The sequence below is a fragment of the Carassius gibelio genome, chromosome B3 (assembly GCF_023724105.1).
Source record: "Carassius gibelio isolate Cgi1373 ecotype wild population from Czech Republic chromosome B3, carGib1.2-hapl.c, whole genome shotgun sequence".
Taxonomy (NCBI): domain Eukaryota; kingdom Metazoa; phylum Chordata; class Actinopteri; order Cypriniformes; family Cyprinidae; genus Carassius; species Carassius gibelio.
In genome coordinates, this window is record NC_068398.1 from 34,100,938 (window position 1) to 34,128,098 (window position 27,161).

The 27,161-nt window shown below is 38.6% G+C and overlaps 1 protein-coding gene across 1 annotated transcript; it reads right to left on the reverse strand.

Moving 5' to 3' along the window:
- LOC127953391 (gastrula zinc finger protein XlCGF57.1-like) lies at positions 1–27,161 on the reverse strand. Its single transcript, XM_052552626.1, has 3 exons — positions 27,109–27,161; positions 13,270–13,394; positions 1–3,951 (listed from the first exon to the last, which is right to left on the reverse strand). Exons 2-3 carry the CDS (start codon positions 13,352–13,354, stop codon positions 2,537–2,539), a joined length of 1,500 nt encoding a protein of 499 aa, XP_052408586.1. The 5' UTR covers positions 13,355–13,394; positions 27,109–27,161; the 3' UTR covers positions 1–2,536.

Here is a 27,161-nt window from a genome sequence, read left to right on the forward strand (position 1 = left end):
TGTCTCCAGTCTGACATTCCATTTATGAAAATGTTGGAGTCAGTTGGCTTGCTGAAGGCCAGACATAAAAAACAAAATAAAGCATGGCGTTCATGACAATATGTCAGCCACTTTCTGCTTTTGCCATCCTTACTGCTGAACACCTTCTTCACCACAGGGTTTTTAGCATCCTGTTTGGGGTGATAATTTAAAAACACCTGCATCATGGCAGGCGCAGGACGGGCAAAGTAGTCTACAGCCTGTTCCTCCCTGTCTCTCTCCTCCACTGCTAACTCAACCTGGCTTGACTATACATAAGGACAGAGAGAGAGAGGATTACAATTATTTGGAAGAGTTATTAAAAGTACACTTAGTAAGGATCCATTTTGGTTATATAGTCCTGTATTCTTGAAGAGCAGGATTTCTAGATGGACAAAGTGCTCCATGTTATAAAAGCTAGTTAACCCTTTAGAACCCAATATAATGTGGATGTAGAATAATGCTAATTCTAAAAAGAAATGTTTTTTTTTCAATGAACCAGACAGCAGAAAAACTAGTTTACAATTGCAAGTATAGGCTACTCTGTTTTAGAGAGCACAAACCCCTCTTTAATATGACACCAAACAAGATTTACCTCTCATTGTTGAGATACTCCCTTTAAAAAAACAACAACAACAACCTATACTACCAAATTACTCACACAAAACGTCCTAAAAATATATGATATTCATATTATTCACTCACCGTAAATATTGCATATTAATGATGTTGGAAATTCATTAGAAACATGAGCAAATATCTACTTTGTTGAATATACAGCTAAACAAAAATATACAGCTTTCAAAATGCAAGGCGGGTTTTAATCCCCAAATAGCATGCGTTACTCGTCGTGGGCGCTTTGACGCAGCCATTCTGAGTAATAATTTTAATAATCAAATGGCATCATTTAAGTTTTTCTAGAGAAGGGCCGTACGGCCATTATGGGTATTAAAGGGTTAACATTAGAATAGTCAGCCAAAGTTGCAATTGAATAAGTTAACTCTGCTAACCTATCTACAAAAACAATGCAAAATAGCTTACGCTGTTATTTGACTTTAGCTGACTGAGTGGCTAGTGCAGTGGTTGACAATCTGACAGACTATATAATGGCAACAACGATTAAGTTGTCTTATTATAATATTCATTAATTTAGGTAAATCATCATCTTCGTCGTGGCCCAACCAGGCCCACACACACACACACACACTTTCCTCCTGCACCCGCCCTGATTAACACTCCCTCCCTGTTAATCATGTAGCTAACATGATTACCGTTTTCAATTACACTCTCCTGCTCACTCTGTCCCTCCTTGACTTTACTATCAGACACCTGCTCCTCTGCCTGGGTCCCGCCGGCGCTGCCATGGCTAGTCACCTCTCCTCCATGTTTCTGCAAAATGTCTTCAGGTACTCTAGGCTTGGATACTGAAACTACAGCACTAACCATGTCTGTTATTTTTGCACATGTTGAGGCATCAACCTCTAGCATTTTTATTTTTTTTGGCCCGCAACTTCTCCGCACCCCCCTTGCACTTTTGTTTCTCCATCCTAAATCCACAGATTTCTGACTCTGAGCCACTAACTGCATCTAACACAAGAAACAGAGGAGGAGGGGTAGAGCCTGTTAAGAGATGATTGGGCCAGCCCAGTGTCAGTATGAAAAATGAACAAATGTGCCGCTGTCCCTGCTTTATGGGCCGGTCATTGGCCAATAAAATAATTTTAAAAAAAATCATATTATATGGACCGGCCCCCAAGTGCGTCGGCCCACCAGGCATTTTCCCGGTATGCCAGATTACCAGTCCAGCCCTGCTCCTAGGTGTGATGCCAAATAGTCAATATTTACACAATTTGGGTGGTCTGGTATTCTGTCACATTTTATCCAAGATGAAGAAAAAGAAAAGTTTGCAAATGAAGGTAATATTTATTATATTACAAGTAAACTGGAAACTGACTATGAACAAACTAAAAGTCCATGATGAGGAAACTAACTGAACTAAATCCCAACAATACTATATGATGCTCCCGAAATAAAACTCAGAAAGAGGTGATTAATAGCTTTTAATATGACTCATCTTATACATCACATACATCTGTATGATTCAACTTTTCCCCATGTTCAGTGTTAAAAAAGCAAACAAAAATCACAATATATTTAAATACTTGTAGAATCCATATATAGGATAGAATAAAAATCAATTCAGCACCCAGGTATTATGATAGATATAGACCAAGTGTTGTGATATTACTGCTCATGGCCTTTCTGATTTGTGATACTCGTTTCAAACTGAAGACATATGAAAGGTCTCGCTCCAGTGTGAAGCCTCATTAAGGGTTACTTTATTTCTGAAGTTTTTTCTACAATAATCAAATATAAACAGCTTCTCACTAGTGTTACTGATGGAGTTCTTCCACAGTTTGATAATTTAAAGCTTCTCTCCAGTATGAATCCTCATGTGCCTTTTAAAGCTTCTTTGTTGAGCAAAACTGTTCCCACACAGAGTGTGTGTGTAAGGCTTCTATCCTGTGTGAATCCTCATGTGGACATTAAGGTATCTTTTTTGAATGAAACGCTTTCCACACTGTTGGCAGTTGAAAGGTTTCTCTCCTGTGTGAAGTTTTATGTGGTCATTAAGAGTGTTTTTAAGAGTGAAACTCTTTCCACATTGAGGGCACGTGAAAGGCTTCTCTCCAGTGTGAATTCGAATGTGCCTGTTAAAGCTTCCTTGTCGAGTAAAACCTTTTCCACACTGAGGGCATGTGAAAGGCTTCTCGCCAGTGTGAATCCTCATGTGCCTTCTAAGGCCTCCTTTTTCATTGAAACTCTTTCCACACTGTTGGCAGGTGAAACGCTTCTCTCCTGTGTGAATCCTCATATGGACTTTAAGGCCGCCATGTCCATTGAAACTCTTTCCACACTGATGGCAGAGGAAAGGTTTCTCTCCTGTGTGAATTATCATGTGCCTTTTAAGGTAACTTTTTAGAAAGAAACTCTTTCCACACTGTTGGCAGGTGAAATGTTTATCTCCTGTGTGAATTCTTATGTGGTCATTAAGATTGTTTTTATGTGCAAAACTCTTTCCACATTGAGGGCAGGTGAAAGGCCTCTCTCTAGTGTGAACTATCATGTGCCTTTTAACACCTTTCTTTGAAGGGAAACTCTTTCCACATTGTTGGCAGGTGAAATGTTTCTCTCCTGTGTGAATTCTTATGTGGCCATTAAGATCGTTTTTATGTGCAAAACTCTTTCCACATTGTTGGCAGCTGTAAGGCTTTTCTCCGGTGTGAACTATCATGTGCCTTTTAAGATGGTTCTTTGAAGGGAAACTCTTTCCACATTGTTGGCAGCTGTAAGGCTTTTCTCCGGTGTGAATTCTCATGTGGACTTGAAGTCTTCCTGGTCGATCAAAACTCTTTCCACATTGTTGGCAGCTGTAAGGCTTTTCTCCGGTGTGAATTCTCATGTGGACTTGAAGTTTTCCTTGTTGATCAAAACTCTTTCCACATTGTTGGCAGCTGTAAGGCTTTTCTCCGGTGTGAATTCTCATGTGGACTTGAAGCCTTCCTTGTCGATCAAAACTCTTTCCACATTGTTGGCAGCTGTAAGGCTTTTCTCCAGTGTGAACACTCATGTGGACTTGAAGTTTCCCTTGTTGATCAAAACTCTTTCCACATTGTTGGCAGCTGTAAGGCTTTTCTCCAGTGTGAATTCTCATGTGGACTTGAAGTCTTCCTTGTCGATCAAAACTCTTTCCACATTGTTGGCAGGTGAAATGACATCTTATTCCAGTATTTTTAGGTCTTTTTCGTGTCAAATTCTGTGTCGTGTCAATCTGTGATCGACTGTATAATTTTTTTCCAGTTACAAAATTTTGTTTCTTAAAATCATCTTTATCTTGCATTTCATTCAGTTCTTCACTCTCTTCTTCAAGATCTTGGGCGAAAAGAGATAAATACAAGTTAGTATCTGCTTAAAAGCAACAGTAGAAGTCAATAATTGCCAAATTTGCCATTTTCTTCTGAAAAAAGGCTCACAGTCCTACACAGTTAAAGGTCCCATGACATTCCCTCTGCCTTTGAGAAAATGAGAGCTCAGATGGGCCGATCTGGAATATTCCCCTTATGATGTCATATGGGGAAAGGTTAGCTCCCCTTACTCTGCTTTGTCTGCCCACAGAATTAGGAGAAAATGGATTCAGTTTATTTTTTACATTTAATTCAGTCGCAATATCAGCACAGGAGTTACAAAAATACTTTTACGATATCGATTTGACAGCACCGCCATAAGCAGTGAGTAACAGTGTTCATTAATGCCTGATGTGTGATTTCTGAAGTGTAGCTAATTATTCAAGTTCACACAGACTTTCTTTCTAAATCATTTAATACTGTTTATGCATCAGTTTATCAAGCAAGTGACTAAACGATCAACTTCACATTGTTTCACTTAATATAATAGCATGAAACAAATCTGTTATTTAAATTGTGATTAAACTACAGAGAGCGGTTAAAGAATGCTCCCTTTATATTGTTCGGAGCCGTCAATCACACATCGTGAATAGATCTGCACACTTGCCCAAACTGCCCTTATAATGAATGACGCTGTTATGCTGCACAGTGAAGCTCTTACTGTATTCATGTCAATACTGTGTTTGCTGTAGCATTTTGTGAGTGAAAACGCGTTGCAATGACGAGATCACTGCGTTCACACGATAAGATAAAAAAAAAATAATAATGCTATATTCAACACTTCCAAGATCTGTTAATCCCGACAGCTGTAATAGTATAAAAAAAAAAAAGACCTTGTAAAAGTATTTTAGAGCGGTTCCACATGTAATATGCATTTCGAATGCAAAGATGTCAGCCAATCACAACAGTTGTCATACTCTGAGTCTCACAGCAGACACGCCCCTTCAAAGAGCATTCAAGCCAGAGGACTAAAATCAGGATATAAAAAGGCTTTTTATTTCTAAATTTTAAATGTAAAAATCATACTAACAATAGAAGTACACCTCAGCAAACATAAAAACATTTTTTTTTAAAGACAATAATCCACATCATGGGACTTTTAAGCTCCAACCTGCAGCAAACCTACCTTTAGTTTGCAAGTAATGAAGACTAGAGTTGAAGCTAAACTCTGCAGTGCTGTGACCCTCCAGGAACTGAATTAGACATCCCTGGTATAAAATATTAGAAGGATATTATCTTCATCCAACAAGAAAAGTATATGTTAAGAGTTAAGTGAACTACTAACAACCTCTGGTTACAGTGGTAACAAGACACGACATCAAGATAAGACTCTTCAAGGCTGGAAATTCATGTTTCAATACTTCTCTAAAGTCCTGCAACAAATTAAAGTAACTCATAACATCTCAAGTTCTGAGAAAGTTTTCAAGGGTCAGGGGGCGTTAGAAAGATTGCACCAAACCCTGAAGTCACTTTTGAGATCCTACCGTGTCGAAATCAACTGTGAGTGTGAAGGGGGACTCCCTTGGATGTTATACGTTATTATTTGTGAGGCTGTACAATAGAGCATTAAGGCCCCGATATACTTCAAACATAATCAAAGAATGAACTCATATGATGTAAATCTAACAAAATAAGTTTTTTTTGGCAGTTCGATACAGCCCAGTTTGTTTTGGCTCCTAAACACTTTTAAGCTTCCATTGGTCTGTGGCGGTTAGACAGTGTGAGTGTGTTCTGAAACTCCACCACCTTTGACGTGCTATTTGGTTCATATCTCATTCTACGGAGGTCCGACCATAGAACATCTCCTGAATACACTGGAGTGTCAAATAGCTGAGCTGGCACAGATATATTTGCACCTGTACAATTGTTTGCGGAGAGACTTTAAAAATTGAGAGAAAGCATTTTATTCCTAGAAATAGGAAAAATTAGTGTTTGGAAACCCTGTCAGAGGTCTTTTTACTGTCTTGGCAGATAAATGGAACGCCTCTGAACCATCAGAGATTGTTTTAGATTATGTAAATAGCTTTCTTTACTGACTATATGAATTCTAGAGCTATTGCTCAATGAAAATAAGGTAAATCTCAAGAGAAGATGCGGACATTGTTTAACTGCAAGGTTAAATCCAGAGAATTTCAAGTAGGTGACAAAGTATTGGCTTTATTTCCTGTTTTGACTGGTCCTTTCTAGGGTAGATTTATTGGACCTTATACAATTGTGAAATGTTTTCCCAGTAAGAACTATTTACTCAACATGCCTGATCGCCGGAAGACATTAGAAGTTTGTCATATTAGTTTATTATAATCATGACTCATGTAATCTCTGTCTCTTAATACAGAGAAAGAGCAGCTGTGGCCTAATGGTTAGAGAGCCAGACTAGTTACCAGAAGGTCGCCGGTTCGGGCCTCTGAGCCGGCAGGAGTGTAGGTGGGAGGGAGTGAATGAACAGTGCTCTCTTCCACTCTCAATAACCATGGCAGTAGTGGTCTTGAGCAAGGCACTGCTCCGGGTGTGTGTTCACTTGGATGGGTTAAATGCAGAGCACCAATTCTGACAGTTGTCACGACTTTCACTTTTTTTTCATACCGTATCAATAACTTCATTAGTTGGTCAGGGCTATTTAGAAGTATCTGAAGAAATGGTAGAGAATTTGGGTCCAGTAGATACAGGGAAAATTAATGGGTCTTCTCGCTGCATTCACCAATCATCACACCACAGTTTCCTCCAGCGAAAATCTAGCCCTTAACATATGAACGCATACTTTACACTTATTTGAATATACCTAATTTAATTATACATACACTTGTGTGCAAAAGTCTTGCCATTGCCATTAATTTTAATAATCATCTAGTGAGATTTTTGAATGAATGCACAAGCAGTCTGAAAACAGCTGGTGCTTCACACAGTGATCTGCTTGCGCATTCAAAAATCTCACTAGATTATTTAAATTAATGGCCAATTTATTGTTTGGTATTGTAAACTGATTGTCTACTGACATACTACTGCAAAATTTATAAATAACTGGCTTAAAACCCTTATCTAGGGTGAAAATACTAATGTGCCTAAGACTTTTATACAGTACTGTACTTTACAAACAAACTTGTTGCTACTTTATATATAATGAGCATACAGTCATTAACAGAACTGATTAAAGACAGTGACAGACACCCCTTATGAAAAATAACCATGGTTTTATTATAGTAAAACTGTAGTAACCCATGGTTTTTTGGCGTATTGACTGCCATTTGTAAAACCACAGATTTACTACAAATACCATGGTTAAACTATGGTTAATATAGCAAAACCATGGTTAATTTGTGGTTACCATGGTTTAACTACAGTAACCATGGTTTTTTGGTTTTATTTGTAGTAAAACCATGGTTAATTTTCGTAAGGGAGCACTCATTTTAAATAAATATCAGAGTGATTGACAGAGATACAGTAGTAACATTATGCATGGTTTTTTATTAAACAATGACCCAGATCATGAAATACATTTATTAGTAGTATTTATTATTCCATTAATGCTTAGAGTAAGTGAAACTTGGGAAATGAGAGCATCCAAGGAGTGATTTGAATGGATTTATTTTAAATATTTTTGAAAATGTTCTTTAATGTTATCCATAGTTTTTTGTGGCTTTTTTAAAAATGTTTTAATAAGTATCGGTTCAGGCACCGTTTAGGCAGCGGTACCATTTGGAAAGTATCGAAATGGCACCGGTATCATAAAAAACCCAAATGATACCCAACCCTACATATAGCACCAAAAGATGATGGTAATGCACTGGTTTAGTATATGACCTTGTAAGAAGACATTGGGCTGCTTCAGTCTATTAATGGAAAAGCTACATTGTTTTAAAAGTAGGCGAGCTACTGGATAAGCTGCTGAAATATGGTGTAACGTTACTTGTAGCTAGCTGCTGCCCAACACTGAAATTAACTTTAAACATTATTTATGTTAAGGGATGTTAATGTTAGTAAAGCACTTTCAAGGACAAGTAGAAAAAATTACAGACACATGTAATAACTCACTCACATCTCACATTATGTAAAATAAAGTGTGTTACATATTGTTGCACACTGTAAAAAATTGCTGTAGTTTCTACAGCAAAATTTTACAGAATTGTACTGTTTAAACATTTTACAAGATGCAGCTGTAATTCGCAATGCATTATGGGTCAAACAAGATTTTACAGTTGTTAACAGTATATTTCCACGTCAACTGTAATTCATTTACAAGAAGCAGGTGTTGCCACTGTAGTTCTTGCTTTTTACACTAACTTACTGTAGTGTGGCATTATGGGATTGCGCATCATTCAAATCAGAAACCCAGCCGACTGGAGCAGACCGAGAACGATTGAAGATAAGAGGCTTTATTCATAATTCCTTAATTAAGTTCACTTAATTATACTTAAGAAATCCTTTTATATTTATTTAAGTTAATGTATAAGCGATTTCATGTCACAATAGCCTCCTATCCTGACATTTAGTGGCCTTGGTAACTTCTGTGCAGTAAACTGGGAATTGCTATCATAGCATAGTTAAGCCAAATGTACGATTTTTGGAAGTAAAATGTTCTTATCGAGACCATTTAAAAGTAGTGTTTAACGTTACCTAACTTAAAATAAAGCCTAATGCGAACGATTGTCATAGTAACTACTATTTACATTCCGGAGACGGGAAAACAACTGCCTACATTCAAACAGAAGAGAGAGAAAATGCCTCCTGTTGGATCTACTTGTTGCATGAACTGCTGCAAACTTCTACAAAGGATTGTGATTCTTGAAACAAAGTTACTTTCTGGACTTCCAAAACAGACGGAACACTTAGCAGACCATCGTCATGGACCCCCTAAGCATACAGCCGGTGAGTCCCATGAATCTTCTGAAACTCAACAGTTTATACCAAGTGTAGAGGAACAAGCCGAAACTGAACGCCACACTAATCGTTGGCACAAACAGGGAGCGAGACCCAAAGGAACATGAGATATCAGATTGTCACGAGTTTCTCGTATTGCTGCCATAGCTTCCTCTACCCCAGATTCAACTATGACAAGGCTTGTGAATACTGGCATTCTACCACCCCCTATACATCTGGAGAACAGATTTGAAGCATTAATAAATGTGGGTGAGGAATCCTCAAATGTGATTAAACATGGATCTGATCAGCCAGCAGCTAACACCGCTACTAACAGGCGCTCAAGGACGAGCAGACAGCGGCATTCAGCTCAGAGCGCAGCCGAGCCAAGGACTCTGATAGTGGGTGACTCTGTTATCAGAAACATCCGTAGCAGGACTACAACAACATGCTGCCTTCCTCAAGCAACGGTCTCTGATGTGAACAAGGAACTTCAGAACATTCTGATGAAGCACAAGACTGCAAATCAAATCATCATCCATGTGGGGAAGAATGATATTCGGAAAGAGCAGTCAGAACTCCTTAAGAAGGACTTCATTGAACTCTTTGAAACACTTCAAAGACTCAAAGTTCAGTCGTTCATTAGTGGACCACTCGCAGCAAGGGGAACAAATATGTTTTCACGGTTGCTTGGCCTAAACACATGGCTACAAAGATCTTGTAATATAAAAGGAGTAAATTTCATCGACAACTTCAATCTTTTCTGGGGCCATAAACAATTGTTTAAACCGGATGGCCTCCACCCAAACAAACTTGGTGCAAGAGTGTTTAAGGACAATATCTACTTCTCCCTTCGTCATCCTTCAGCAGAGTGTGTCAATCCATTCAGCACACACACACTGGGTCCGAGTCATCATGTGGTTGACATATCCCACAAGGACACTGATAACACCTTGCAGCAAAAACAATCACTGCTCATGGACACTATCCCTGCTGAGCCCTGCCCACAGAGCTCACAGACTGACTGTGATGTATCAAAACAGCTACAAGATTCACCACCCAAGTACGACTTTCTGGAAAACAGCCAGGGAAGCCAGGACAACACATCACAGCCACCGGAAACACCAGAGACACAGCCCATCTCACCAGACACATTATCCCTCTCTCCAGCATCTCCACTTCTGTGCTTCTCACAGAAAATGGAGGAATTGGTGTATGTTGGGACTAAACTCTCCCACTCATTCGCTGCTAGCCCGCAGATATCAACAAAAAAATGGCGGGCCCCCCAACCACCAAAGCCTGTGGGCCCTGTTCCTATGAGAGCTCTTCGACTGCTGCCACAACGCCAGGGTCCAAACCCTCTATCTGCTGAAGGTGAACCAAAAACAACTGATAGCAGCTCTCAGTGATATGTGTCGGGTCCCCGCTATAATAGCAGCAACATTCACAAATGCTTACTGAACAAGCGGGAACCCAGTGTGCCTGTAGCTTTCTCTATTTCAGTTTTATCACGTGATAGTAAGTCTAAGGCCTTCTCAAGCCGAAGGACAAACTCATCTAATCTGCAGCCTATTATGCATCAAACTAAGATTGATGTAAAGACACCAAGCACTGCCATCAAGTTAGCACTTTTAAACATTCGCTCACTAAAACTGACTTTATAACCACAAACAATCTGGATTTTATGTTTCTAAATGAAACATGGCTAGAAGACAGCTGCAGTGCAACAATCCTAAATGAAGCAGCCCCTCCTAACTTCACTTACATGAGTGTTTGCAGGACTGTTAGGAGAGGTGGGGGTGTAGCTGCTCTATTTAAAGATGTCTATCAATGCAAGCAAGTGTCATTTGGTCAGTACTTGTCTTTCGAATATCTAGAGATTGTGCTGAAAGGTGCCCCACGCATTCTGTTTATTATTATTTACAGGCCTCCAAAATACTCTCCAGCCTTTGTTGAAGAGGTCACAGAAATGTTATCAATAATTTCCTCAGAGTTTGCCTGTTTTGCAATTGCAGGGGATTTTAATATTCACATAGATAATGCAGAAAACAAAACTACAAAAGAAATGATAACGGTTCTAAACATTTTTGACCTGATTCAGCATGTGCATGGACCCACACACAAAGGTGGACACACTCTGGATCTAATCATCAGTAGGGGTCTAAACATTTCATCCATTGTTATTAAGGACGTAGCACATCTGATCACTTCTGTATTTTCTTTGATATATTGATCTCTGCTACCACTGAATCTAGATCTGTCTCTGTCAGAAGGAGATGCATAAACGAGAACACAAGTATACTATTTATGGAGGCTATATCTTTAACACCAAGCATTTCTGCAGACTCTGTTGATATTCTCCTTGATTCCTTCAACTCAAAAGTTTAAAATGTTATTGATGATATTGCACCAATAATAGTCGGTAAGAAAACAAACAGACAGAAATCAGTTTGGAGAAGATCAACAGCAGTTCTAACTATGAAAAGACAATGCAGAAAAGCAGAGCGGATGTGGAGGAAGACGAAACTTGAAATTCACTATAGCATCTATAAAGACATCCTTCATGCTTTTAATGTGAAACTAGCCACAGCTAGACAGAACTTCTTCTCAAACCTTATAAACAGTAACTTAACACTCGTACTCTTTTTGCCACTGTTGAGAGACTGACAAACCCCCCAAGTCAGATTCCCAGTGATATGCTATCAGACAGCAAATGCAATGAGTTTGCTTCTTTCTTTTCTGAGAAGATCATAAATACCAGGAAGGCGATTAGCACATCCTCAAGTAATGCAGAGGTCAGACAGATTCGGCCAAAATATAAAAAAGATACTATGTCTATTTTTGAAAAAATTGATAGCAAAATTCTGGAAGACATAGTGCAGCAACTAAAATCGTCAACCTGTTGTCTTGACACACTTCCTACATCTTTTTTCAAAAGTGTGCTTGACTGTTTAAAAGCAGATCTCTTAGATGTGGTGAATACCTCACTTCTTTCTGGGACATTTCCAAACTCCCTAAAAACTGCAGTTGTAAAGCCCCTCCTGAAAAAGACCAATCTTGATAATACAATTTTGAGCAATTTTAGACCAATTTCTAATCTTCCTTTTATAGGCAAAATTATAGAAAAGGTAGTTTTTAATCAGCTGAACAAATACTTAAACTCAGATGGATACCTGGACAATTTTCAATCTGGTTTCCGACCGCATCACAGCACAGAGACAGCACTCATTAAGAAAATAAATGATAATCGCTTAAATTGTGACTCTGGCAAAATATCGGTGCTGGTATTGCTAGATCTCAGTGCTGCGTTTGACACTGTCGATCATAACATACTACTAGAGAGACTGGAAAACTGTGTCGGGCTTTCTGGGATGGTACTTAAATGGTTCAGGTCATACTTAGAAGGGAGAGGCTATTATGTGAGTATAGGAGAGCATACTCGTCCAGTCTAAATGGACGTCCATGACATGCGGAGTCCCACAAGGGTCAATTCATAATAATGAAATAATGAAAATGTAGTCATTCATCACTGTTAACTGATAACAGTGATTAATGTCAATTCCAAACCCGTAAAAGCTATGTTTGTCTTCAGAACACAATTTAAGATATTTCATATGAAAACCGGGAGGCTTGCGTCTGTCCCACTGACAGCCAAACAATTAACAATGTCTAAGCCCGGAAAAGTATGAAAAGAATTGTCAGAATAGTCCATCTGCCATCAGTGATTCAACTGTAATTTTACGAAGCAACAAGAATACTTTTTTTATGCAAAGAAAACAAAAAGAACAACTTTATTAAACAAAGTCTTTATTTTTTTATTATGTCAGCCGCACCACACGGATACACTGTTTTCGTTCAAATCAAAGCGTAAATAAAATTTATTTTACCAGTTAAGGCCTTTAAATGTCTTTCTGCCAGTTTTAATAAATACTTATTTGCAACATTATTGACTTGGTTTTTATTCATTTGTAAATGTATTAAGATAGAGCTCATGATAATGCATTTATATCAGTATTTTATAGTTTACTGTTAAAATTATTCTTTAAAGCAGTTTCATTGTTAAATTAACATCATATTGTATTTAGGGGTATTTACATGATTTTATTGGCAACTTTTGTCTCCAGTTAAATATTGTAATTTAATGAAATTACAAAAAAATGCTGTAAAATAAACTACTAGTAAAATTCTGTTACTGTAAAAAATACTACAAAATACTGTATTTCACATACAGCAATTAACTGTAATTTGCTTTGCAGTAATGTCCTGTAATCCATTTTACAGCAATTAACATCATTTTTACAGGATTTTATTGGCAACTTTTTTGCCAGTAATATCCTGTAAATTCTACAGTACATTTTTTACAGTGCATAATTAAGTTAAAGAAATGTAGGGTTTTTATTGTTTCAGTTCAGCTTTGAGAATGAAAACCAACCTGTTTGTTTCTCAGCATCTTCATGTTTGTCACCAAATGTTTTGTCAATCTTCTTGTCTTCACGCTGCTCGCTACTAAAGGCCATCTTTATAATGGTGTGTCACGTGGATCTCAGTTGAGTTTTTCTGTTTAAGATGAGAATAACAGTAGAAAAATAAGTCCAAACTAAATCTCTATCTGCGTCTCAATCAGCTCCCTAGTTCAGTAGTTTTTCCGTAAACTGGTGAGGGAGTTAGTCAAAGGGAGAGATAATGGACTTAAATTCTTAAACTTTACTATCAATACATTTTATAGAATCCATTTATTAATGAAATTTAACAAAAACCTTAAAACAAGGTTCAAAACTATTTATTTTACTTATATGGATATCAAACTTACCAAATAAAATCATAAGATTCAGCATAATGTTTACAGATATACTTTTTGATTAAAAAAGTCAAATCACAAAGTCAAATCATAACTATAACCAGTTTTCTCTTGGACAAACAATCATAAATCTTCCCAAAAATGCTAGTGGTTATTCATAAAAAAAATATGTACCAATTTGATGACATTCATACATTCTGAAAGAGTATAATTACAAACATAAAATGTTGTGAAGGATTTTCAAATATAGTTACCTAGGTTTGTTAGAAATACAAAAGAAATAGAAAAGTGGGGGACCAAGCTTTTTTTCCCCACATAATATCCGTGAACCAAACATTCCAGAAACATTTCCCGCTAGAATTTAGGTATCTACTTTTATAAAATAATTGTCTAATAAATGTATTTACACTTTTTACTGTTATAGGGATATCCCACCCCAAAATGAACATTTTTGTCATAAGTCACTTACCTCTAATTTTGTTCCAAACCCGTAAAAGCTTTGTTCATCTTTGGAACACAATTTAATATATATAACATTGTCGAGGTCCAGGAAAGAATGAAAAACATCGTCAGAATAGTCCTTCTGCCATCAGTGGTTCAACCATAACGTTATGAAGCGACGAAAACTTTTTGTACATGAATAATAAAAAAAAAAAAACTTTATTCAACAATTTGTCTCCTTTGTCTCCTGTATTTAAGCTTACATTTGAAAACAGTGCATCGGTGCATAATGACATAAAAAAAAAGCTTATACTGCTTCTCCAAAATGGCACCACGGTGCTGCTGAGAGACACAGAGGAGACAAATTGTTGAATAAAGTCATTAAAAAAAGTGTTACTCACTTACAAAAAGCTTCAGAACGTTACGGTTGAATCACTGATGGCAGCTGGACTATTCTGACAATGTTTTTCATACTTTCTGGGACCTTGACGGTATTATTTCTTTGGCAGTCTATGGGACAGTCTCAAGCCTCCCAGTTTTCATCCAAAATATCTTAAATTGTGTTTTGAAGACGAAAAAAGCTTTTACAGGTTTGGAACAAAATGGAGCTAAGTAACTTATAACCAAATTTTTATATTAGTGTGAAGTATCCCTTTAATGTCAACCCCATTTAAACAAAGTACAGGTTTAGATCGTCAGATGTCATATGACAACAAAGATTTCCGGTAAACTGTAATGTAAGCTTTATTCCACACGATTACTCCATGTGTGGACAAGTTGTGTATATAGCATAACTTTTAAGCCTTAAGAGCTTGTTGATGGACATTTGACAAGGCCACAGGTAATTTATTAGTGGAATAATCACACAGTAACAAGAAACACATCCTCCAACCTTTTTGAAAATATTATATGGTATAAAAAAAAAACATTTTGAGTCTGAAGTAGGCAGAATCTAAGCAATTTTACTATAAAGGTATTAAAGGTATGGGTATTAAAGGTATGGGGTTTAAAGGTATGGGGGCCATCCTGTCACAGGTTCAAGAAGGTGAGGAGCATCCCATCTTATACATCAGCAGGAAGCTGACCCCGGCCGAAAGGAACTATGCCGCAGTCGAGAAGGAAGCTCTGGCCGTCAAGTGGGCAGTCCTGGAGCTGCGGTATTACCTCCTCGGGCGGAAGTTTACTCTCCTCACAGACCACGCGCCCCTCCAGTAACACGGTGGTTCCTCGCGCTCCAGGACTTCCACTTCGAAGTGCTCCATCAAGCCGGAGTGGCCAACTCCAATGCCGATGGCCTTTCCCGAATCTGGTCAGCTTATGCAGGTCTGTCAGGGGTCACTCCCCACCCAACCCCTTATTATTGACCCCTGCTAACAACATATTTCTCCACCGGACCAGGACAACACTTGGGGGGGGGGGGGGGGGGGGTGTCGGGGGGTAATTGTGACGAGCATCCCGATTGCACATCAGTGTTGCCCTGGAAAACATTCACGAGGACCACCGGCTCGAGGCTCATCACGAGCTGATCACCCGCACCTGCCTCTCACAGGAAAAGGGTGAGAAGCCTCTCCAGGAGCAAGCACACTGACTCTCCTCTCTCTGCCTTCCAGAAAGCAGCCTGTGACCGGAAGATTTAGCCACGAGCACTCCAGTGAGAGCACCTTTGCACGCAGGATCACCGTCATCACCCCTGCAACCCTTCACTTTACAATATAATCCACCCTGCGTGGCTTTACACTTGAGTTTCCTCCTGTGTATTCCTTACACCCTGCCACTATATATATATATATATATATATATATATATATAAATATATTAGGGGTGTAATGATACACGTATTCGTATTGAATCGTTCGGTACGAGGCTTTCGGTTCGGTACGCGGTACGCATTATGTATTCCGAACGGTTCGTTGGACTAATTAATTATATTAAAAAAAAAAAAAAAAAAAAAGAGAAATATAATGATATGCGTTCAACAAGGTAGCCCAATAACCCAAATGACGTAACAGGCAACACCCCTGACACTCCCAAAGAAGAAAAAAACACCAACTTATAGTTATATGTTTATGTTAGGCTTACTCAGTCAGGCGCTCGCTCACTCAGTACGCGATGAAGGCTCATTGCAAAATGGCCAATGCGTTTAACAGACCAGAAATAGAAGATCCTCCAATAACCAACAGGTCTGGTGTTTGGGTGCACTTTGGATTCCCTGTAAGCTATAATGGTGATGGCAAGAGAGTGGTGGATAAAAAAACAATGGTATGTCGCATCTGCTATATGACAATAGGGTACACCAGCGGGAATACAAAAAAAAAAAAACAGCAGCGGGAATACTTGAAACATGTCAACTCATTTAGGCCGACATCACCTTATTGTGTCACTGTCTGGGAAAAGACGAAAAAAAGGAGAAACATACACGCAACAAACTATCCCCACAGCATTTAGACACCGGTACACCATTATAGTATACAGGGAATCCAAAGTGCACCCAAACACCAGACCTGTTGGTTATTGGAGGATCTTCTATTTCTGGTCTGTTAAATGCATTAGACATTTTTACAACGAGCCTTCAGCGCGTGCTGAGTGAGCGAGCGCCTTAGCCTTACGTTCACATATCGTGCCTAAAAACGCGTGGAAAACGCTAGTCGCGCTGCTTTCTTCTCCTTTCCAAAGTGCTCGGGCAGAAGCGCTCATGAGGCGTCTGTCTTTGCTAAGCAACAATGACATGCTCTCTCCATGAGACGCGGAAATTTCAGCAAAGGATAAATGGATTTGCAGCTCTAAAAATCGCTTGCAGTAGCTCTGCTACTAAATTTATTTCAAAATTGCAATCCATATACAACTATGATCAGCTGTTCCTTCATCTTGGCTGAGCTTTCAACGTTGTTACGGGAAAGGATGAAGCTGATTGGTTAGTTCTTGTCACATGACCCGCGGTGCGCTTGCGGCATTCTGAAAAGTGGAGATGTTTTTACATTTTGCTGTATCTAAAACGTACCGAACCGAACCGTGACATCAGTGTATCGTATCGAACTGAACCGTGAACCAGAGATTTCAGATCTGTCACAAAACTCATCATCCGCGCCAAAGTTTTTTGAGCAAATTTCAAAGCCGCACCCGCCCGCCATCCACTGATTGTTTTGCGGTCTAAGGCGATGCAATGCTTTGCTGATGCGAACCGCAAAAAAGCCATTGTCTGTTTTAGAAAGGATGCAGCAAAGATATTTAATGCTAATGTATGAGGCATAGGCCTACACTGAGTTTCATTTACGATGAGATGCGCTCTAGTTCACAGTGCAGTGCAATTGAACGCAGTGCGCTGGTGCTTCCATGTCACGGTTATCATTGTCTGCTATATTTGCTTTTTATTTATTAAAATACATGCAATTGGTTGATGAAACATTTATTAAAATTAAGATAAAATTTGTTCAAAACGAAATTCGTTTTTAAGAAAGATTTTCTACAAAGCAAAATTTTATGAAGTGGTAAATATCATGTCTGACGATTTACAAAACTTCATTAAGTGGTAAAAACCATGTCTCCCGATATATTGCGCATCTTATGATCCTATCTAAAAAATGAAAATAATTTTTGATAAAAAATGTTTGTAAAAAATATTTTAATCACACGGTTTTGGCGGTTATAGAGTTCTAATGACGGTGTTCAACTATAACCGCCGGTCTCACGGTTATATACTAACCGTCACACCCCTAATTACATCATACATTTTGAGAGACAAGGTCATTTGTCTTTTATAGTTTCGTTTTTCTGGTGGAAAGAAAAACCAAAATTTTCTAACCACTTAGCTCTTGAACAAAGGAATGTGCCTTTTGCTGTATCAATATATATTTGAAAAATTTGAGTTTTACTACCTTCTGTAAGGTTTCCATTACTCCTGTATTTTTGTTATTATTAATAATGCTTGACCAACAAATACAAGGGTATACAAAAAAACCCATTAACTATACATGTATACAGGTGCATCTCAATAAATTAGAAAATCGTGGAAAAGAACAGTGGCCTTCAGCTCATCTGCATTGTTTAGTCTCTTTTTTTTCCTCATCTTCCTCTTGACAATAGCCCATAGATTCTCTCTGGGGTTTAGGTCTGGTGAGTTTGCTGGAAGTCAAGCACACCAACACCATGGTCATTTAACCAACTTTTGACAGTTTGGGCAGGTGCCAAATCCTGCTGGAAAATGAAATCAGCATCTTCTAAAAGCTGGTCAGCAGAAGGAAGAATGAAGTGCTCCAAAATTTATTGGTAAACAGGTGCAGTGACTTTGGTTTTCACTGGACTTCAAGCTACTTGAGCTACGAGCTTTTCCACCCTTCCTCCAGACTCTATAACCTTGTTTTCCAAATGAAATACATAACTTGATCTCATCTGAAAAGAGGACTTTGGACCAATGGCAACAGTACAGTTTTTCTTCTCCTTAGCCCAGGTAAGATGCCTCTGACGTCGTCTGTGGTTCAGCAAATTCCTTGACAAAGGTCTGTGTGTGGTGGCTCTTGATGCCTTGACCCCAGCCTCAGTCCATTCCTTGTGAAGTTCACTCAAATTCTTGAATAGATTTTGCTTGACAATCCTCATAAGTCTGTGGTTCTCTCAGATGGTTGTGCATCTTTTTCTTCCACACTTTTTTTGGGTGGTTGTTCTGCACGCTTAGTAAACAAACAACAGCTAGTCCAAAATGCAGCAGCAAGAGTTCTTACTAGAACCAGGAAGTATGACCATATTAGCCCGGTCCTGTCAACACTGCACTGGCACCCTATCAAACATTGTATAGATTTTAAAATATTGCTTATTACTTATAAAGCCCTGAATGGTTTAGCACCTCAGAATTTGAATGAGCTCCTTTTACATTATAATCCTCTACGTCCGCTACGTTCTCAAAACTCAGGCAATTTGATAATACCTAGAATATCAAAATCAACTGCGGGCAGCAGATCCTTTTTAAAGTTTAAATCTAGATTAAAGACCCATCTCTGTAACCTGGCTTACACATAACATACTAATATGCTTTTAATATCCAAATCCGTTAAAGGATTTTTAGGCTGCATTAATTAGGTAAACCGGAACCGGGAACACTTCCCATAACACCCTATGTACTCGCTACATCATTAGAAGAATGGCATCTACGCTAATATTAGTATGTTTCTCTCTTATTCCGAGGTCACCATAGCCACCAGATCCAGTCTGTAACCAGATCAGAGGGTCACTGCAGTCACCCGGATCCAGTACGTATCCAGACCAGATGGTGGATCAACACCTAGAAAGGACCTCTACATCCCTGAAAGACAGCGGAGACCAGGACAACTAGAGCCCCAGATACAGATCCCCTGTAAAGACCTTATCTCAAAGGAGCACCAGGACAAGACCACAGGAAATTGATGATTCTTCTGCACAATCTGACTTTGCTGCAGCCTGGAACTGAACTACTGGTTTCGTCTGGTCAGAGGAGAACTGGCCCCCCAACTGAGCCTGGTTTGTCCCAAGGTTTTTTCTCCATTCTGTCACCGATGGAGTTTCAGTTACTTGCCGCTGTCACCTCTGGCTTGCTTAGTTGGGGTCACTTCATCTACAGCGATATCATTGACTTGATTGCAAATAAATGCAGAGACACTATTTAAATGAACAGGGATGACATCACTGAATTCAATGATGAACTGCCTTTAACTGTCATTTTGCATTATTGACACACTGTTTCCTAATGAATGTTGTTCAGTTGCTTTGACGCGATGTATTTTGTTTAAAGCGCTATATAAATAAAGGTGACTTGACTTGACTTTTTCCTTCCACTCAACTCTGTTAACATGCTTGGATACAGCACTCTGTGAACAGCCAGCTTCTTTGGCAATTAATGTTTGTGACTTACCCTCCTTGTGAAGGGTGTCAATGATTGTCTTCTGGACAACTGTCAGATCAGCAGTCTTCCCCATGATTGTGTGGCCTAGTGAACCAAACTCAGAGACCATTTTGAAGGCTCTGTAAACCTTTGCAGGTTTTTTGAGTTATAATAATAATAATAATAATTTGTTACATTTATATAGCGCTTTTCTAGACACTCAAAGCACTTTACATTGTCAGGGGGTATCTCCTCATCCACCACCAGTGTGCAGCATCCACCTGGATGATGCGACGGCAGCCATAGTGCGCCAGAACGCCCACCACACACCTGCTTACTGATGGAGAGGAGACAGAGTGATGAAGCCAATCAGCAGATATGGGGATTGTTGGAGGCCATGATGGTCAGAGGCCAATGGGCGAATTGAGCCAGGATGCCGAGGTCACACCTCTACTCTTTTCAAAAGACATCATGGGATTTTTAATGACCACAGAGAGTCAGGACCTCGGTTTAACGTCTCATCCGAAGGACGGTGCTTGTTGACAGTATAGTGTCCCCATCACTACACTGGGGCGCTAGGAGCCACACAGACCACAGGGTGAGCACCCCCTGCTGGCCTCACTAGCACCTCTTCCAGCAGCAACCTAGTTTTCTCAGGAGGTCTCCCATCCAGATACTGACCAGGCTCAGCCCTGCTTAGCTTCATTGGCAACCGGTCTTGGGCTCAAGGGTGATATGGCTGCCAGAGTTGATAAGCTGATTGCTATGTCACCATATTCTAATTTGTTGAGATTGAATTGAGTTGAATTACTCAAATAAATGAACTTTTCCACAACATTCTAATTTATTGAAATGCACCTATAGATAAAACCAACATATAAATTAAAATAAAGAAACGCCTTGTTAATCACAGTAACTTAAATATACCAAATAAATACATTCTCCGCTTTTTTTTTTGTACCCTCCTTAACGGTGCTTCTATAGATATCTAATTCCTTAACCTGTTAAATGTCACCCCGTCCCATATACGGGACGCCTACGTTGACTATACTATATTACAATCAAATTTAATCTAATCTTGACAAACTATATATCGTTGGAAAGGTCTAAGACTCCCAAATATATATTATACCAATATTTTTTGTTAAAAATTATGTAGGAAAAGTAATAGATCAATTTATGACAAGAGTGCACCCTCAGAAATCTACATTACAAAAGGAGTTTTGACCTTTGTTTAAAAATAAGACTTCCTCGTTGCCTTTTTCTCTATCACATTTTAGAAATCATCAGAAGTTATATATCACTTGAAAACATAAAATCTCAAAATTCATCCTTTAAAACCCATTTTAAAATCAGACATTGCATTACCATGTAAATGGCACATCAAAATCATGTTACAAAATATTTTCAGTCATGAAATATAAAAATTTAGGTTTGTATCATGCACATTCAAGTCTATCTTCAAAAACGTGAGTAACCTGATAACTGTCGCTCACGTTTTTGAAGATAGACTTGAATGTGCATGATACAAACCTAAATTTTTATATTTCATGACTGAAAATATTTTGTAACATGATTTTGATGTACCATTTAAACACAAAAAATATTGGTATAATATATATTTGGGAGTCTTTGACCTTTCCAACCATATATAGTTTGTCAAGATTAGTTTAAATTTGATTGTAATATAGTATAGTCAACGTTACGGGACGGGGTGACATTTAACAGGTTAAGAAATACAAAAAAAAGAGGTTTCTGGTTGCTGAATTTACAATGATGAGTATTAGGGATGTAAACGATTAATCGCTTATCAGTTAATTGTCATTCAATCACCTTTATTTATATAGTGCTTTAAACAAAATACATTGCGCCAAAGCACTGAACAACATTCATTTGGAAAACAGTGTCTCAATAATGCAAAATGATAGTTAAAGGCAGTTCATCATTGAATTCAGTGATGTCATCTCTGTTCAGTTGAAATAGTGTCTGTTTTTATTTGCAATCAAGTCAACGATATCGCTGTAGATGAAGTGACCCCAACTAAGCAAGCCAGAGGCGACAGCGGCAAGGAACCGAAACTCCATCGGTGACAGAATGGAGAAAAAAACCTTGGGAGAAACCAGGCTCAGTTGGGGGGCCAGTTCTCCTCTGACCAGACGAAACCAGTAGTTCAATTCCAGGCTGCAGCAAAGTCAGATTGTGCAGAAGAATCATCTGTTTCCTGTGGTCTTGTCCTGGTGCTCCTCTGAGACAAGGTCTTTACAGGGGATCTGTATCTGGGGCTCTAGTTGTCCTGGTCTCCGCTGTCTTTCAGGGCAGTAGAGGTCCTTTCTAGGTGCTGATCCACCATCTGGTCTGGATACGTACTGGATCCGGGTGACTGCAGTGACCCTCTGATCTGGACACAGACTGGATCTGGTGGCCACGGTGACCTCGGAACAAGAGAGAAACAGACAAATATTGGCGTAGATGCCATTCTTCTAATGATGTAGAAAGTACGGTGTTATGTGAAGTGTTCCGGTTCCAGTTTACCTAATTAATGCAGCCTAAAAATCCTTTAACGGATTTGGATATTAAAAGCATATTAGTATGTTATGTGTATGCCAGGTTAAAGAGATGGGTCTTTAATCTAGATTTAAACTGCAAGAGTGTGTCTGCCTCCCGAACAATGTTAGGTAGGTTATTCCAGAGTTTAGGCGCCAAATAGGAAAAGGATCTGCCGCCCGCAGTTGATTTTGATATTCTAGGTATTATCAAATTGCCTGAGTTTTGAGAACGTAGCGGACGTAGAGGAGTATAATGTAAAAGGAGCTCATTCAAATACTGAGGTGCTAAACCATTCAGGGCTTTATAAGTAATAAGCAATATTTTAAAATCTATACGATGTTTGATAGGGAGCCAGTGCAGTGTGGACAGGACCGGGCTAATATGGTCATACTTCCTGGTTCTAGTAAGAACTCTTGCTGCTGCATTTTGGACTAGCTGTAGTTTGTTTACCAAGCGTGCAGAACAACCACCCAATAAAGCATTACAATAGTCTAACCTTGAAGTCATAAATGCATGGATTAACATTTCTGCATTTGACATTGAGAGCATAGGCCGTAATCTAGATATATTTTTGAGATGGAAAAATGCAGTTTTACAAATGCTAGAAACGTGGCTTTCTAAGGAAAGATTGCGATCAAGTAGCACACCTAGGTTCCTAACTGATGACGAAGAATTGACAGAGCAACCATCAAGTCTTAGACAGTGTTCTAGGTTATTACCAGTAGAGTTTTTAGGCCCTATGATTAACACCTCTGTTTTTTCTGAATTTAGCAGTAAGAAATTACTCGTCATCCAATTTTTTATATCGACTATGCATTCCATTAGTTTTTCAAATTGGTGTGTTTCACCGGGCTGCGAGGAAATATAGAGCTGCGTATCATCAGCATAACAGTGAAAGCTAACACCATGTTTCCTGATGATATCTCCCAAGGGTAACATATAAAGCGTGAAGAGAAGCGGCCCTAGAACTGAGCCTTGAGGTACTCCATACTGCACTTGTGATCGATATGATACATCTTCATTCACTGCTACGAACTGATGGCGGTCATATAAGTACGTTTTAAACCATGCTAATGCACTTCCACTGATGCCAACAAAGTGTTCAAGTCTATGCAAAAGAATCTTGTGGTCAATTGTGTCAAACGCTAAGATCCAATAAAACTAATAGAGAGATACACCCACGATCAGATGATAAGAGCAGATCATTTGTAACTCTAAGGAGAGCAGTTTCAGTACTATGATACGGTCTAAATCCTGACTGGAAATCCTCACATATACCATTTTTCTCTAAGAAGGAATATAATTGTGAGGATACCACCTTTTCTAGTATCTTGGACAGAAAAGGGAGATTCGAGATTGGTCTATAATTAACTAGTTCTCTGGGGTCAAGTTGTGGCTTTTTTATGAGAGGCTTAATAACAGCCAGTTTGAAGGTTTTGGGGACATATCCTAATGACAATGAGGAATTAATAATGGTCAGAAGAGGACCTATGACTTCTGGAAGCACCTCTTTTAAGAGCTTAGATGGTATAGGGTCTAACATGCATGTTGTAAGTTTAGATGATTTAACAAGTTTATACAATTCTTCCTCTCCTATAGTAGAGAATGAGTGGAACTGTTCCTCAGGGGGTCTATAGTGCACTGACTTTGATACTGTAGCTGACGGCTGAATGGTTGCAATTTTATCTCTAATAGTATCGATTTTAGAAGTAAAGTAGTTCATAAAGTCATTACTGCTGTGGTGTTGGGAAATGTCAACACTTGTTGAGGCTTTATTTTTCGTTAATTTAGCCACTGTATTGAATAAATACCTGGGGTTATGTTTGTTTTCTTCTAAAAGAGAAGAAAAGTAATCAGATCTAGCAGTTTTTAATGCTTTTCTGTAGGATATGCTACTTTCCCGCCAAGCAATACGAAATACCTCTAGTTTTGTTTTCCTCCAGCTGCGCTCCATTTTTCGGGCTGCTCTCTTTAGGGTGCGAGTATGCTCATTATACCATGGTGTCAAACTGTTTTCCTTAACCTTTCTTAAGCGTAAAGGAGCAACTGTATTTAAAGTGCTAGAAAAGAGAGAGTCCATAGTTTCTGTTACATCATCAAGTTGTTCTGAGGATTTGGATATGCTAAGGAATTCGGATACATCAGGAAGATAACTTAAAAAGCAGTCTTTTGTGGTAGAAGTGATGGTTCTTCGATACTTGTAACAAGAAGTAGAATTTACAATTTTGGCTATATGAAGTTTACACAGAACTAAATAATGATCTGAGATATCATCACTTGGCTGAATAATTTCAACACTATCAACATCAATTCCATGTGACAGTATTAAATCTAGAGTATGATTTCGACAATGAGTAGGTCCTGAAACGTGTTGTCTAACACCAGTAGAGTTCAGAATGTCTATAAATGCTGATCCCAATGCATCTTTTTCATTATCGACATGGATATTAAAATCACCAACTATTAAGACTTTATCTGCAGCCAGAACTAACTCGGATGTAAAATCACCAAACTCTTTAATAAAGTCTGTATGGTGCCCTGGTGGCCTGTATACAGTAGCCAGTACAAACATAACAGGGGATTTATCATTAACATTGGTTTCTCTGGATAATGTTATATGAAGCACCATTACTTCAAACGAGTTATACTTGAAGCCTGCCCTCTGAGAAATCCTGAAAACGTTATTATAAATTGAAGCAACTCCTCCCCCTTTGCCTTTTAGATGCGGCTCGTGTTTATAACAATAATCTTGAGGGGTGGACTCATTTAAAATAATGTAATCATCAGGTTTTAGCCAGGTTTCTGTCAAACAGAGCACATCTATATTATGATCAGTTATCATATTATTTACAAAAAGTGTTTTTGTAGAAATGGATCTGATATTCAATAAGCCAATCTTTATCATTTGTTTATCCATATTGCATTTGTTTTTTATTTGTTGAACCTCAATTAAATTGTTAACCTTAACTTGGTTTGGACGTTTTTTGTATTTTCTAGTTCGTGGAACAGACACAGTCTCTATAGTGTGATATCTAGGTGAAAGAGTCTCTATGTGCTGAGAATTAACTGACCTCTGTGACGGGAGGCAGCTAGCAGACGGTCGGTTTAGCCAGTCTGTCTGCTTCCTGACCTGGGCCCCAGTTAGTCAAGTATAAACACTAAGACTATTTGCCATATTTCTAGACAGAAGAGCAGCACCACCCCAGGAGGGATGAAGACCATCTCTTTTCAACAGGTCAGGTCTGCCCCAAAAGCTCGTCCAATTGTCTATATAACCTATGTTATTCTGTGGGCACCACTTAGACATCCATTATTTTAAGTTCATTAAAATAAACTTTAAAAGTACATTAAAATAGAAACAACACAAAAGTTATACAATATGAAAAGTAACAGAAATGTAGTAAATAAAGGGCCGTTCACATATCGCGTCTTTTGTGCGCTCATATTCATTATTTCAAATGTAGGTGCACGCGGTGCGACATGCTCGTTTTTTCCAGGCGCGTCCACACCGCATCGAGTTAAAAACATCTCAACTTTTCAGAGAGCCGCAAGTGCACCGCAGGTCATGTGACAAGAACTAACCATCCAGCTTCATCCTTTCCTGTAACAACGTTGAATGCACAGCCAAGATGAAGGAACAGCTGTACATAGCTATATATGGATTGCCATTTTGAAATAAATTTAGTAGCAGAGCTACTGCAGGCGATTTTCAGTTCTGCATATCCATTTATCCTTTGCTGAAATTTCCGTGTCTTCATGGAGAGAGCAGGTCATGATTGCTTAGCAACAGCAGACGCCTCAGGAGTGCAACTGCCCGAGCGCTTTGGAGAAGGAGAAAGCGTCGCGCCTACCGTTTTCCACATGTTTTTAGGCGCGATATGATGTGAACGGCCCCGAAGTCATTTCATCAGATAAATGCGCTTTGAGGGCTGCGGGACACAGGACAGGTAGACTATTCATTCATACAACTTGTTAATTCACAGGACAGATAGACTATTCATTCATACAACTTGTTAATTTGTGGCAATTAGGGATGGCTCGATACCATAATCTAATACCTCGGTATCGATACTAAATCGATACCACAGGTGACCAATAACCAGCCTCAAAAGTTAAATGAATTTAAACAATTGTATATATATATATATATATATATATATATATATATATATATATATATATATATACTGCTTGAAACTCTGCTGCACCAAATGTACAAACCAAAAGTGAAAGTACAAACCTACCAGGGTATATATAGTAGATTACATTTTGAAAAGATACTATTAAAATAGTTTAATATAAAAAGTCATGCTTTACTCTTTATCATATATATAATATTAATGAATCTAATTTTATATCACTATAACTTAACTATCCACATACTTTAAGTACACAGAAATAAACCTTTAAGTTATCAGTGCTTGATGATGAATTGATTCTGATACAGAGAGAGAGAGATGAGACGCACAGTTTCTGTTACTCTTGCGCTTTACAGGCACAAAATACCCTTCATTAATAACACTTAATAAAGCATTACAGTAATACAGTCGGTAACAATGCATTGCTACACTTTATATACAGTTCACTGAAGTAGTTGTATCGATTTAAACAAATGAAATTATTAAAATCACACACACCTTTCTTCAGCCGAATCACAGACGCGGGAGAGCGCGCAGCCTTATGACGTCAC

What these genes read in the sequence shown, in the direction of transcription:
- LOC127953391 (XM_052552626.1), bottom strand. Translation starts at nt 13,354, where the DNA reads ATGGCCTTTAGTAGCGAGCAGCGTGAAGACAAGAAGATTGACAAAACA. An exon ending in AGATGCTGAGAAACAAACAG is followed by an intron (nt 3,952 to 13,269) that starts GTTGGTTTTCAT and finishes TTTTCGCCCAAG; the next exon opens with ATCTTGAAGAAGAGAGTGAA.